This window comes from Watersipora subatra, chromosome 7 (genome assembly GCF_963576615.1).
Source record: "Watersipora subatra chromosome 7, tzWatSuba1.1, whole genome shotgun sequence".
Classification (NCBI taxonomy): domain Eukaryota; kingdom Metazoa; phylum Bryozoa; class Gymnolaemata; order Cheilostomatida; family Watersiporidae; genus Watersipora; species Watersipora subatra.
In genome coordinates this window covers 16583223-16598295 of record NC_088714.1, presented here as the reverse complement: position 1 = coordinate 16598295, position 15073 = coordinate 16583223, and the positions used below count along the sequence as shown (strand labels likewise).

Sequence of the window (15073 nt, the reverse complement as noted above, 5' to 3'; positions counted from 1 at the left end):
AATCTAATTCATTCACATGTGTTTGAGGTTCAGGATTTGTGTTTTTTATTATGATTACATCAGGAAAAGTACAAGCGAATCTAGTTAGGTATTTGTGTCTCTTGGCAATAACAGTCTGAACAAGCAAATTCCCTTATCAAATTAGTTAAGCACTACTATGTAAAGGGCCTCTTTATTTAATAGCAGTTTGTCATTGTGTCATATAGTCTAAGCTTCATCCTTAAGATATATGTTAATGCCAAACAATAGTTGCAAAAAATTAGACACCAGTCAAACCTCTATATATAATAGCAATTCAATCCATTCCTGTACCCGTTTCATATGCTACAAGTGTCATACATTAGATCAAATATTACCATAAAAATACAATAATTCATCTCACGCCAAAAAACAAAAACCTATGATAATACTTTAATAAGAACTGAAACATAATGATACCGCAAAACAAATAAATTATTTGTTTGTATTTTCATCACAGAATAAAAAAAACAATAGAAAAATCAATCTATATTTAATGATGAGGGCCCACGTGGACAATAGCATAGCTAGTCAAGGTGCAGAGCCCAGGTAGACAGTCAACAAAAACAAAAGTTCATTTACTGCAAAAAAAGCTATGTCAGTTATGTAAAAGCTATGTCAGTTATTATAGTTATGTAAAAATTCAATAATAGATAAGTAATCAGACAAACAAGAGGTTTCTATTGTTGCTTTGCCTTGAAGCCATGTGAATAAAATTATAGGCTTGGCAACTAGTGAGCAGAGGTTGAGATAGTGATACAGAGTGTACCTTGTCTGTTTAGACTCCATGCAGTTTCAACCAACTTGGATGACGTATTATTTGTTTTATCTTTTTTGTTTTATATTATTTGATATATCTTACTCTTTTCAATTTTCACCATCGCTACCTTCACTCGCTAAACTGTGATAGTTTGACAAATTTCACATGACAGTTATTTCCAATTACTATTAGTACAGAACAAAACACTTGCTGAAATTCTACTTTGAAAACTTTGTATATTTTAAGATGATCGACCATGACTAGGGTTTGACTATACCTGTATTTACCAAAACAGCGTCCACAAAACACATGGTAGGCTGATGGAACATAGATATGCCTTCCAGAAAACACATGGTAGGCTTACGGAACATGGGTATGCCTTCTACAAAACACATGGTAGGCTTATGGAACATAAGTATGCCTTTCTAAACTGATACCGTATGAGGAAAATCCAAAATATAATAGAAAGAGAAATGGGAGGATGAGATTGATATTGGTAGATAAAAGCGGCTACATTCTCTCTCTTCAAATGGCGCTAGTCGATAATTATGTTCATCAAACAATAACATGACCTTAGCTACCAGAAACACATCAAACAAAAGAACAGTGATTCAACAGATCTGACAAGCAAATCACCATTTGATTCAGAATGTTTCATAGTTTGGCATAAATAGAAAAATTTAAGAAACTGACCAGCTGCACTGACTCATTGCATAAGTAAGAAATCGACACACAAACAAGATACAAGAATAAAAGCATCATCTCAAAAATAGTACATTTAAAACACTAATAGAGATAAAAAGTGGTTTGGTAAATTTCTTTTCTTCTCAGCAGTGTTATGAGTGATAACATCACCATCAGCTGACCAATGTAAACATATATATCGAAAGAGCTTATGTCACCCCACATTATAAATTGCAGTGGTGTGTAACCAGCGTGACGCATGATTAAAACTAGTGATAAGGCCTATTAACAGTCTTTCAATGACAGCTCAGCGCGCTAGAGTGCTGTAAACCTTATAAGGCAATGGCTCTTAGGCTTACACCAACTTGACTGTATATAATTTCCCGATTTACTATGAGTAATATAAACTGTCTGCATAAATAGTATGTTGAGAAATCTCTTTGGTGGGACTACATCATGACCATAGATATGGAAGTGATGTTTGACTAGAATCTTATTACCATGAAGTTACATTCATCGTTCCTCAATCCAAACTTTTCGTAAAAAGGTATCTTTTCCGTAGAGCAATCCAGAGTCAGCTTGTAACAGCCAAGTTTTCTCGCTAGCTTCTTGCCTGTCAGCACGATGCTGCAATCACAATCAACAACTAGTAATAGTACTAATACAGCCTTGCAAATAAGTAGGAAGGTAACAAAGATTTTCAAAACAAGTCCTGCGCAATGGTATTAAAAGGGTCATCATTTGCACGCGATATTTTGACATGTGACGCATAGTGAAATCACCATCCTCAGCGCGGGCATCTGAGGTTACTACTTGGTTAGGATGGTCAGAGTGCGCTGACTCGAAATAACAAATACGATTTTTTACTCGAGAGCAATAGCTGCCGAGGTACAGACGTAGTAAAATGGTACTTGGGTTACAATTACAATTACTAACCAGATATCAATGCGTTATGTTCAGATAATAAGTATATATAAAAAGTTGAATGCACATCGTTTTCCTTTCCAAAGTTAACTCGTTCTGATCAACACAATAGCCGTTTTACTCAATAATGTAACAGTAATAACTGGGACTAACATGAGATCACAAGCAAATCATTATAGTACAGAAGCTTTTCAAAGCTGTCCCAAGCACTGGATGTGTTTAAAGCACATGTAAGTATAAGTGGAAATCCTTGTGCAGTTGGCCATATAAAACTGAGAAAAAGTCGTTATTTTTTGTTTAGACTTTTGGCAAAAGACTCATTTGAGTAGAGGCGTCAAATGAACCCATGCGCCATGACTGATAAATATTACATGATGCTACATTTTAGTGAGAACAACTTGAACACACAACACAGCTGCTCATAATATCTCATTATGGTTATCGACATTTGACAAGTGATAGCTATTGTTTACAATGTATTAGCTCTAAGTCAGCTTTCCCTTTCATCTAAACAAAGCAGATAGTCAAATCGATGCCACTATCATTGCCAGTAATTGTGACAAAGAAAAAATATGGCCTCGTTGACAGCAGGATTAAAGGCGAACATACACAAAATTTTAGTATATTTCATCAGAAAGTGTTGATATTTTTTCTATCATATGCAGTTGTTTTTGATATTTGAGGTTATCTGACTGCCAGAATGCTTCAAGATTAAAATCTACAAAACTTGATTGGGGTTAAAACGCTCGGATTCAAGCGAAAGGGTGCTTATGACGTCTATAGTTGCAGTTCGGCAAAGAGACTGAGAGAATAAAGACCTGTAACGCTGTAACTTGAGCTCGATAGCGGATATCAACAACGAAAGAGAAAGAGAGAGACAGGCAGCTGAGCAACTAGTAACGCCATTTAGTACATTTTTCTTCTGAGGGTTTCAACTGCCAACAAGTTTTGTTGATATTAATCTTGAAACATCTTGACAGTCAGATCCCCTCCAATATCCAGAACAATCTTAAATGATAGAAAAAATACTGATACTTTCTTGATAAAATCTAAGAACATTTTATGTAAGTTCATCTGTAACCAATGAGAAAGCAACAATATATAAACATTTTCAGAAAAAAGAATATTAAATCTCACTATGTCATGAATGGACCAGATCTCCAATTACTGAAAAAAATGCCCAAAGCAATGACCTTTTATAGCTACTCCTTTAGATTTTTGCGAAAATTTATGAATAAAAATAAAGTGATGTAAATGTGGCATTTGCGACTGCAGATATAGCAGATGCTTTCAAACTGTTTGCGCCTGTAAACAAATCATACATTGCAGCAACTGTGCACCAATTGACAGGCAATCGGTCTCTGCAGTATGGTGAAGCTATCTTCAGTATAAACACTTATTTAATGGATGAAAACCGACATTTATGCCACCCCATCACAGAAATAAACAAATAATTGAGTGGGCGTAGCTCAAACGGTGAACGCCTATTTACCAAATCCAAACTGAGCGATAAACATCCAGTGGAGTTGCCTTCCCACCGCCAAAAATGTTCGCCACATTGCTGGATGTTTTGTGCCATGCTTTCTGTAGCATTAGCGCTAGATGCAGTGGGTCAGAGTATGTTTATAACACCTTTTCATTGCTCACGATTCACAGACCTACTCTTTTAGCACTGTGCATACATGCATACTGAAAAGTAATGGGAACATCAAGTCGAGAATAGTGATAAATTTTCCATGTCTAATAAAGATGGAAAACTTATGTTAAGAATAACCTTGTATATAAAGCTGTATCAGCCAACGTGTGGCCAGCACAAACTTAATGTTATTAAAAAACGGGGACCTCATAAAATGGGATACACAACGACAAAATACACAGTTTGCGTCGGCCAAAATGTTGTCGATATGTCGTTTCTAAATAAACACGGTTGTTCAAAGGTTGGTAGGGACAGAACCGATGCATCTGTAATGACCGAAAAAGTTGATTTTTTACAAACACAGTATAAAGTCCATTTTTTTCATTTTATTTGATTTTTTATGAGGTTTGCTTTCAAACAATAATGACAGGGGTTCTGATCAATCAAACAACTATTTATTCATAGACAAATATAGTCTGATTTTCGACAAATATGTTAAGACTACCATAAATTGGAACTGTTTAAAAAGCACACCAAATGATTCTATAGGCAATAAAACCTCAACTTATATTTTAATTCAATTTAGTCTGATACTTGTCTGATTTTCATTACAACATTACACATATCAATACCTATAGCTGCACAAATGTTATTTAGATAACAAATACCCTGACGATGCCTCAATAATGATAATAAATATTGTGCAGTAACATCAAGGCATTCAACGTGGAATGCCATGTCGTAGCATTGGTTGTTGGGTATGACTACAACAAATGTCTGCGCTGTGCATTGACTGCATATTATCGGTATTTGTTGGCAAGCCTTAAACATGAATTTACACAAGATTTGAGTAGATTTTATCAAAGTATCGGTATTTTTCTATCTTTTACGATTGTTTTTGATGCTTGAGGTGATCTGACTGCCAGGATGTTTCAAGATTAAAATCGGCAAAACTTGATGTGGTTAAAATTCTTGAGGTACTGCTTTGGCTATATTAATTTGAAAGCAGATGCGCCAAACATTATGTGATCCTATGGCCACTGGCCCGGGTCGCAAGAAGTCATCCAATGTACATTTTTCTCTAATCTTTCTTGACAACAAACCTGCATCGAAAAATCAGTGTCAATATCACCCTTAGTCGAACTGTCAAACCTAAGCCAGGCAATTAGGGTGTTCAATCCTCCCACCTATCACCCTATCAGTACTGTATTGAACATTGAACAGCTTATGGTGTCTCCTAAACTCCTATACTACAATATGGTACGATATGCGTACACGGTATACATGTAAGAATAAAATATAGTTATACCTGCAGTAGGGTACAACATGCACACGCGTAGACAGTATACAGAGTGAAATATGGTTATACCTGCAACAGGGTACATCATAATAAGAACCGCGGTAACAATAATAAACAAAAATTACAGTTCGATACTCTAACATGAAAGTCACGCGCACGCGTCATGGGAACTACCTATCGGTCAAAGTTGTCGTTCATTGGACAAACACAGCTGCATCGGGCAATCATTCAGACACCAGACATTGTTAAATAAATTAGGTTTCAGTAAGTGAAATTCGAAGCAAGGGTTAACTGTAGGCCTATATGTAGGATGTCATAGACAGGGGTCGACTGTAGGCCTATATGTACATATGAGGCAGGGGTCGATTGTATATGTATGTACGGAGGTTGACTGTATATGTATGAGAAAGGGGTCGACTGTATGCCTATATGTACGTATGAGACAGGGGTTGACTGTATATGTATGTATGATCAGAGGTTGACCGTATATGTATGAGACAGGGGTCGACTGTAGGCCTATATGTATGTATGAGACAGGGGTCGACTGTATATGTATGAGACAGGGGTAGACTGTATATGTATGTATGAGACAGGGGTCGACTGTATATGTATGAGACAGGGGTAGACTGTATATGTATGTATGACACAGGGGTCGACTGTATGTGTATGTATGTATGAGACAAGTGTCAACTGTATAGCATAAAATCTTGCTAAGAATTGCTTATAGGGAATGTTAACAGCATTTTGCAAATGATTCTGAGAACTATACGCTAGCGATGAACTAAACTGAGATGACTCGATAACATCCGAAGGCCTTCAATAGCAGGTGATGCTGTCTCCCAGGGATATTGATGATCGTTGTTGGGGTTGTTAACCAAGTGACTTTGTGAACTTACATACCAGTATTCAATAATAACCAGAAGACTTGCCAGTCTGCCTATTTTGCCAATACTACGTATAATATTTCTACATGCTTGCATCTCTAATTTGACATCCATACGAATGCACCAATACGGAGGCACGTTATCCCCTGAATGTGATCACTTTACCATCTTATGACTATAAGATAAGCCAGAATCTACATACATAAACTTCCCTTTACATAAACTAATAAGACAATCAGTGAAACGCAAGCCGAATGCGGACAAAGTTTAAAGCGAGCATGCCCTGGGCCAAAGACCTTGCAGCCAATCTTATCGATTGTTATACAGGCAAATGAGTTTGCGTATACAACATAGGAGCAAAGAACAGCTGACTAGCGCAAATGCATTTGTTTGCTTGTTAACCAGTTGTAAATCCGTCAAAAGAGAGGCTTATTTATGACAGCTTTTAGCTATCAATACTGGGCAAGCAATGCATAAGAGAGGTATAGAAAGATGCATAATAGATTTAATCCACCCAACGTGACTTAGCGAAAGCCTAACCTAAGAGGGGAATTCTGAACTAACGGCTATCATCGCTACAAAGGGGGCTTTCCAATTCCCTGGAAGCCTCCTAGAGGTGTAATTTATCATTGAATAGCGGATGAGCATTAAATTAGTCATACATGTGGCCATGAACTTGGAGTTATCTCCCACAAAACCTGTAACAACTGCGTGTTAGAATTAAACTGCTACACAGTAACATAACCAGGAGAGTGGAACATAATGTAAAGAAGAAGGTTTTCTGTGGTTTTTTGTTCCTTTTTTTATTATAATTTTCTCTTGTTCCAACTGCTATCATTTAACCTTTCGCCTTCTTTGACTCAGTTTCGCTCTCAGTATTGCTTTCTGCCTGACATTTTGTAAGGAGCCGATACAAAGTAGTCTGCTTTTGTCGGCTTTTAACAATCTCTTGAAAATATGCAAGGCAAACATCATCTTGAGTGATAACCCGACTAGTTAACAATTTTTTGTGTGAATCGTTTATAAGAAAAAATCCTCATAAAATTCTCTTCAAATGCATTTTATTTGGTCTGTCGGAAAAACTGCTAGGCCTACCGCCTTTTCCATCTTCACTGAACTTCTCTGATGCTGCTGTGTTGCATCGTCCCCACTCCCTCAACTCCCTCACTTCTCAGTCGAAAACTTCTTGTTTTCGACAGAGGAGTTGAGGGAGTTGGTACTCCTGAATTAATGTTTACGTTCAGTCGACTCTGAAAGTTTGAGGAGCAGCACGTACATATACAGTCAAACTCGAATAACTCACTTTCGGATAGCTCGAACACACGGTTAACTCGAACGGATTTGTTTGGTTTGTTCCACACAATGATAAACTGCTTTAGATAATCCGACCTTAACATCATTAACTCGAACAGTTTTTTGCCCAATGGCTACCGAGACAGTTGTTATAGAGATGAACATCGACTTTTAGTAGTTCTTAGGCGACGTTATTACTAACATCGGCAAAATATTTTTGTTAAAGACTTTTTTAAAGGTTTGAAAAAATCAAACCAAACATCCGCTTTGCGATGGCCCTTCAAAAGCAAGAAAAAGTGACATAACCATCAGATAAACTTAATCAAAATAAGCAAACTAGAATCTTGGTTAAAACGCTCAAAAGAAAAATACCTCTGTCTTTTTTTCTGAGCGTTTCAAAAGCGATCAAGTTTTGCAATATTTAATCTGAAAACGCCCTGGCAGTCACATCACCTGAAACAAACAAATCTCAAGTGATAGAATAGTATCTATACTTTGTTACAAAATTTTTTAAACTTTACATGAGAAGCCTTTTAATTTGCAACAAGCCATCTATGCGTTTTATTTATATATAGTTTGTATATGTACATGTATCTTCTAATAAATACCTGCACTTGTGACAGTGTTCTGATAACTTGAACGCTCTGATAACTCGAACACTTTCGGTCGGCCGCGTGAAGTTTGAGTTATCCGAGTTTGCCTGTATTTTGTACTATTCGCCTTTCATATCCAGAAATTTCTTTCTTAATAAAAGCCAAAATTTTTCTGAAGTGTTTCGTTGACCTAAAATTTTGTATGAAGAGCCTTTCATAAGTACAATAGAAGCATCGATGGATCCACCTAACAAACGCGAGATCCTCAATAGCTAAACCCTGAAAAGTGAAAACTAATTATTATGTTAATATGTTAAAAGGCCAGTTGACATATTAACACCAATTGTAGGCTACATTAACCGACTTCACAAACACAATCGTTAAATTGTTACTCTAAATATACTGAAGACTTGCAGCTTCATGGAATTCTGCTCCTTCCATGACTAAAGGTCCGGCCACACGTAACAAATTATTCGTTCAATCTGACCGAATTAACGAATTTCACAGAATTCACAGATTTATTCGGCCGAATATCACAGAATCGTCTGAGCTGTGCATGCACACCGAATTCGTCAACGAAACGCTTTTAATTGGCTAACCAATTTTTCTAGCGAGCACGATTCTAGTAGCTTTGACAAGTGGTATATATGCAAATGCGTATATGCGCTAGAGATGGCGACTGTTTTTGCGACGGAGCTTTTGATGCATAAAAAGAAATTATTATTATTGAAAAAGAAACAATTTTAGCTTCTAAAACATCTAAAAGAAAATACTGGATTCACGATGAGAAGTTCCTGCCATGGTGAACTAATGCGAGAGAACCAACAATAGCGCATATAGGCAGTTGCATCGTATGTATCAAGTCATATCGCGGTGATACTTTTATTGTGTGTCGTCGTAGATGTCTTGGACTATACCACTTGTCAAAGCTACTAGAATCGTGCTCGCTAGAAAAATTGGTTAACCAATTAAAAGCGTTTTGTTGACGAATTCGGTGTGCATGCACAGCTCAGACGATTCTGTGATATTCGGCCGAATAAATCTGTGAATTCTGTGAAATTCGTGAATTCGGTCAGATTGAGCAAATAATTCGTTACGTGTGGCCAGACCTTAAATGTGAACTTAAGTGGGAGAAGCAAAGATGAAATTTAAAGACGTTCCACAGTGGTAGTTCGAATGCCAGAAGTAATTTTCTACTGCAAAAGGCTTTCTTTCTCAAGATGTTGAAAAACTTTAATCCCGGGTACCGAGTTTTAATTTCTGACGGCTCCCATGGCAACAAAGCCTAACCTGAAAAGTATCCATCCAATTATAATCCCAGGAAAGTAAGCATCAGAAATTTGAAAGGCAACTGTGATAAGCCAGTGTACCCGGAAATTACGAAGAGAGACGGAGCACCCAGCTTTAGGATAGGCCTAACCAAATGCACCCAGAGAGGTACAAATGATAACATGGCCTAAGTAGACATATGAACCAAGTGTTATCATCTAGATGCTGCTTTCAATCTGTAACTAACGCAGCGACTACTTCATCAATGACCAGCAAATGATTCCAATAAAAACATTTTCAGCAGATACCAAATGCATGTTACAGTGTACTTATTTAGTTAGGCTATAGTCTCGCATACAAACATTATTTATAAAGGTCTCGTCATATAGTTTTAACGATACATCGACAGGCATGACTTGGTCACCTTGTGTACCGTAATCAAAGCAAAAACTACTGCAAATTTTACACAATTGTTAATGGGTACGCCATTAGAATCTGTATGTCATATGTATAACCCACTGCAAAAGCACCGTAGTAGAGAGAATACACAAGAACAATTATATTGACACATGTCATGGTTCCAGTGTATGAAACCCAGAAGCACCTGAAGGTCTCGCAGCATACATCAAACAAAATGCATTATTTTCGTAACCAACGCGTTGTTGAGGTATCGTATTGAAATGAACAAGTTGGTCTATGTTGGTAGAGATAAAAACAGACACAACTGTGATAAGTTGAAATAATCTTGTTTTATGTTATCCATTTTAGTACGAGCTGGCTTTACTTACGATTCGATTCACTTTTGCCCAGCAGGCAACACAAACAACTGTTTATATATGGAAAGGATGGTCTCATCCGCAGCAGATACATAAGGCTACTAGTGTAAATTTTAACCGTTTCTCAAACCTTTCAAATAGTTCTTTATAGAATTTAATTAGTAAAAAACTATTTTTTCTATGAATTCACGTAAAGAACTAACAGCACTTTGGTACAGCGATATTTAATCATTACTGCTTGGAATTTTTTCTTGAGCAAAAAGACGACCATGCAAATAGCTTTACAAAGGTTATTGCTATCACAAATTGTTGATGGTCCATATCATGCTGATAATAATATGCTGATGATGCTTTATTACGGCAGAAGAAAATCTAGCAATGATGTCATAGTCTTCGCATAACAGACCAATTCCCATTGGTTGATGTCATAGTCTTCGCATAACAGACCAATTCCCATTGGTTGATGTCATAGTCAGACATAACAGACCAATTCCCATTGGTTGATCTATTTGTAAACATAAAACAACGTTTAGTTGTGCTGAGGTGTGTAGCCACATAAAATATTTGTGTGTATGTGAGTAGGCATGACTTAACGCTTACTTGCCGCATGTGCCTTTGCTGTAAAACTAGGAATAGGAACAAATACTGGAGAATTGAGCCAATAAGAAGCGAGAGAAAAATGTATCAAAGTAGTATAGGCTGGTCTTTTCCTGACTTTGCAGCCTACATTCTAAAGGCCAGGAAACACTATCGCTCAAATCGACGATTAACTGTGCGATTGACCGCAACGATGGGCTACTATGATGTCATTTTGCGATGATCGGCCATCGTAATCGTTGCTAGCGACGATGCGATAGACTTTCAACATGTTGAACTTTGACACAGATGATCGTAACTGTTAGCATTTCGATTGGCTGTTTGTCGACCGCATCGGATCCAATTTCAACAGTTGTGAAGATAGATGTTAATTCATATTCTCAAGCATGGCAAAAAACTACTCCTGATGAATTGCATAATCAGATAATTAAAAGATAACAAAAGGACCTGCGATATCACTAATGCAATTTCGTAATTTCTAATTGGTTGTAGGTTAGCGATCACCTACAGCTAATCGTTCAGTGTGTACACTTTCACTATGTTTCCATAATGCGCAGTACTTCGAAGTTGCGCTCTCTCCGAATCATGGAAACGGCGTCTTCGCGCTGAAATCACTGCACACTGATCAATGCGAAGCCAATATAAATTCGCAGCAAGGAAACAGCAATTGCGCAGTGGCTGAGCATAGCTCTCATGCCGTGGAGACAGATTCGTTGAGAGCCATAAACTAGTACAAAAGTTATCCTGCTTATCTTGTTTTTGCAATTCATCAGATATTTTTTCACCTAAATTTAATTATGGTCTGCTCCTACGAGGATGATGAGGTGATTACTTTCCTGGACTTTGTTATCGATACCAACACTTTTCGAAAGATACCGTAGGTGGCAATTCCTAAAGTAACATTTGAATAATATACATTACTTAAATAAATATTTATTAAAATATATTTTTGTAAAAATTGTGTTAAGGTTTGTAAAACATTGTGAATGTGTACTGTAAATAAAAGTATAATGATGACAAAAGCATAAAAGACCGTTTCCGACGTTCGGTATCCATGATCGATTCCATGTATCCCATCCAGCGATTCGATTCATACAATTTCTCTTCTCTGGCTAATTTGCTGAAAACCACTGCGCAGCATGTAAACTTACAATCCCCTCGACTTCGGAGGTGGCTGCATCGAAGCACTGCGCATCATGGAAACATAGTGTTGATCATTGATGATAACGTAAAAAGCAGCTAATCCTTGCAGTCCATCGCACAGCTAAACGTTGATTTGAGTGATAGTGTGAGGGGCCTAAAAGTGACTATTGTCTTTCAAACAATCATGTGATACAGCATTCAGCACGTAGTGTACATGTATGACATAATATAGAATTTAGACATACCCATCTATCAAATGCTTGCCATGATAAATATTTAGAAAAAACCTACCATAAAATTTCTCTCAGCATATAAACTGGCATTCTAACAGAGGTCATTAGCACTGGTTCCAATAACTTGATATCAGCAAGGGCTAACTTTATGAGAAATAAATTATATTTGCATGTATGCAGCAGAACTCCTGAATTATAGAGTGAGGAATTAGCCAAACTGATTAAACGCCCAACTTCAACAATGAAGGCGGTCAACAAGGTTGACTCTAGTTTGCAGAGAACTCCTCAATGCGACTCAATCGTACGAAGCTGATTGTTTTCGCTGCCGTGTCACACTCATATTGCAGTCAATTGCTGAGCTGCCATTATACGGAAAGGTCAGCATTGAGTATTCAATAACAAGCAAGGTCGGTGTCACTGGCAGCGTAGTTCTATCAATTCTAACAAGTAATGAAATCCTCTATACGTTAGTAAGACTTGTGTTCACAGCGCACAACTGCATGAGGTCTTTCTACACGACAGCAAACATATGTTAGAAGGATAAGTAAAAATTTGAAATTATGGTAAATAGATTCACTGACACTATATAACCCCTGAATCGACAGCTTCAAATGACTTACTACCAGCACCAAAGTTCGCATCAAAAACCACTGGTTCAACTCCAAACACTTCTGATATACTACCCATCAACATAAATGGCTGCGAGAACTAAAACTTAGAAAAAGTAAAATAAGCCTTCTCTTGGTTGCAAAAGTTTAAAAAACTGTTGAAATGAATGTAAGCTAGAACCACAGAGAATAGCGCTATATTCGTGTTAATAAGTCAAATGGGGGATCCAGCCGACACTACCTTGGCTGAGAATATTGTGGTACTCATTGTTTTGCTCAGCTTATCAGAATAAGTTCATCTTATTCCATACTTTTTCTTATCACCCGTGTCCAAATACTCAAACTTTCGCTGAAAGCTCTAAAGGGATAGACGGATAGAAAAACAAAACGGATAGAAAAACGAGCTCTTTGAAAAGTGTACACAATAATAATGCAGAGATTTGAGAAATAGTAGGTTATAGTAGGTTAATATGAAAGGGTATTATGTAAGAATTCAATGACATCTAGGACATGTTACACAAGCCTTTACTTCAGTGGATCATGCGTGATTAAAGCAAGCTTTAAAAATTTCGTAACACACTTCGATGCAACTGCGGAGAAGTAGTCGCCGAGGCGGTTAAAGCCTGGTTCCCATATACATTGCAAAGCACCGACAACAGCACCGCAGGCTATTGCGGCGAAATGTGAACCTACACGCCGAGTAACGCTAATAGCTGCCGACGGCCAACGCAAGAGTTTAGCGTTGTTCAAATTTCGCGAAAAGCTGCAGGCAAAACCTTCCCGAAATGCACTGTACAGGTAAAGGTCACCATTATCGAAACGGCATGGCAAGCGAACATTTTATGTGATTATGCGAATGTTTAGCGATGCAGCAGTATATGTGAACAGAAGTCGCAGAGATTAGCGTCGCAAGCGTTTTGCTGCGCAAGCTACCGTCGGAGTCTCGCAATCGATATGGGAACCAGGCTTTAATAAGCTAGAACCCCACTGTAATTCTTCATGAATATACATCCGCTGTGTTCACCAAACGACGTGAGAAGATAAGTTGTCTGTCTACGGAAAGCTCTCTGTTTCATGTATTTTATTTTGTACTCTTTCAAACCAATCTGCATTTTCTAGTTCATCCGTGATTACTGATCTCCCATCCATATATGCAAACTCAGGTCTGTTCTAGCATGTTACTGCGCATCCCATCCTGAACTACCTAATTTTAAACTTGCAAGTTATATATGTTAAACTATACATGAAATTCAAGTTTATGTCTGCTTATTTATAGCCAGGAATATTTTTAACCACATAGGGTGCTCGACTTCCAACATTTATTCGTTTTCTGACACGGTATAACTCAAATTTTCAAGTATGTCGGAGTACTTCCAATAAATTATTTTGCAAAGGGAAGAGAGTGGGGAGATATGGGCGAGAGAGGGGTGAGAGAGAAGTGCGAGAAAAGGGAAGAGAGAGTGAGAGACGAGGCGTGAGAGCAAAAGAGAGTGAGAGAGAGAAGAGGGGGAGGGGGGGGGAGGAAGGGAGAAACAAGGGAGAGAACAAACACGCACAACCAAAATAACATATCACTGAAACTGAACGACATACTGATAACACCTTCCTTCTCCACCAGAGCAACAAAGCGTGCTCATCACTCACATGCTGGAAACTAGATCATTCGCAATTGTTCATGCCACTTACAATGCTAAGTTGGAACTGCTGTATATATTATTTTAGATAATTTCAAGGGAATATTCATAACCTCGAAACCATGTAAGTTGAAGGTGTCGTAACCAGGGGACTCCCTGTACTTTTCATCTTCTCTCTAAAGCTCGACTGTTATCAATGTAGAACTGTTGATGTCATGACTTGCTTATTATCTAATGCAATGTAATTGGACTTTATCACTATTATGTATCACAGTAGACGGATAAAATTCAGCAATAAGAATTTTTGACCTTGAACATATCATCTAAGGTGAAAAAAAGAACACACATTTTTAAAGACTGCGGTAAAGACAGTCTTTTAATCATTTGCTACAGCTAACATCTTAACAATATTAAAATTGATGTGAGAAGAGTTTGATACTACAATAAGGAGATCTATGACCTAAAAAAGCAAACAAACAAGATAAACAGAAGTCTTTTTAGTATGAACTGCAAATTGGCTACACTTTACCTAAAATGTGACAAATTTGTATCACCATGTGATTGTCAAACTCAGGCAAACCTAAAGTCACCATCTTTTTGGCGAATAAATAAAAATATTTGCTATTCAACGGTTAGAAATCTGTTTATACGAATATGAAAGCCATAAAAATGCAAACTTTCATTTAGTTAAATTAGCGCTACTAGCTTATTTGTTCATAAT

The 15073-nt window shown here is 37.3% G+C and overlaps 1 protein-coding gene across 1 annotated transcript in view; it reads right to left on the bottom strand.

Annotated features, from left to right (window-relative positions):
- Positions 1–1045: 1045 nt before the first annotated feature.
- LOC137399848 (glucosamine 6-phosphate N-acetyltransferase-like) overlaps positions 1046–15073 on the bottom strand; it is a 32473-nt gene continuing 18445 nt past the window's right edge. Inside the window, exon 4 of the mRNA XM_068086086.1 lies at positions 1046–2089. Within this exon, the coding sequence (XP_067942187.1) occupies positions 1948–2089 (142 nt within the window). The 3' untranslated portion in view covers positions 1046–1947. The remainder of the gene's footprint in view (positions 2090–15073) is intronic.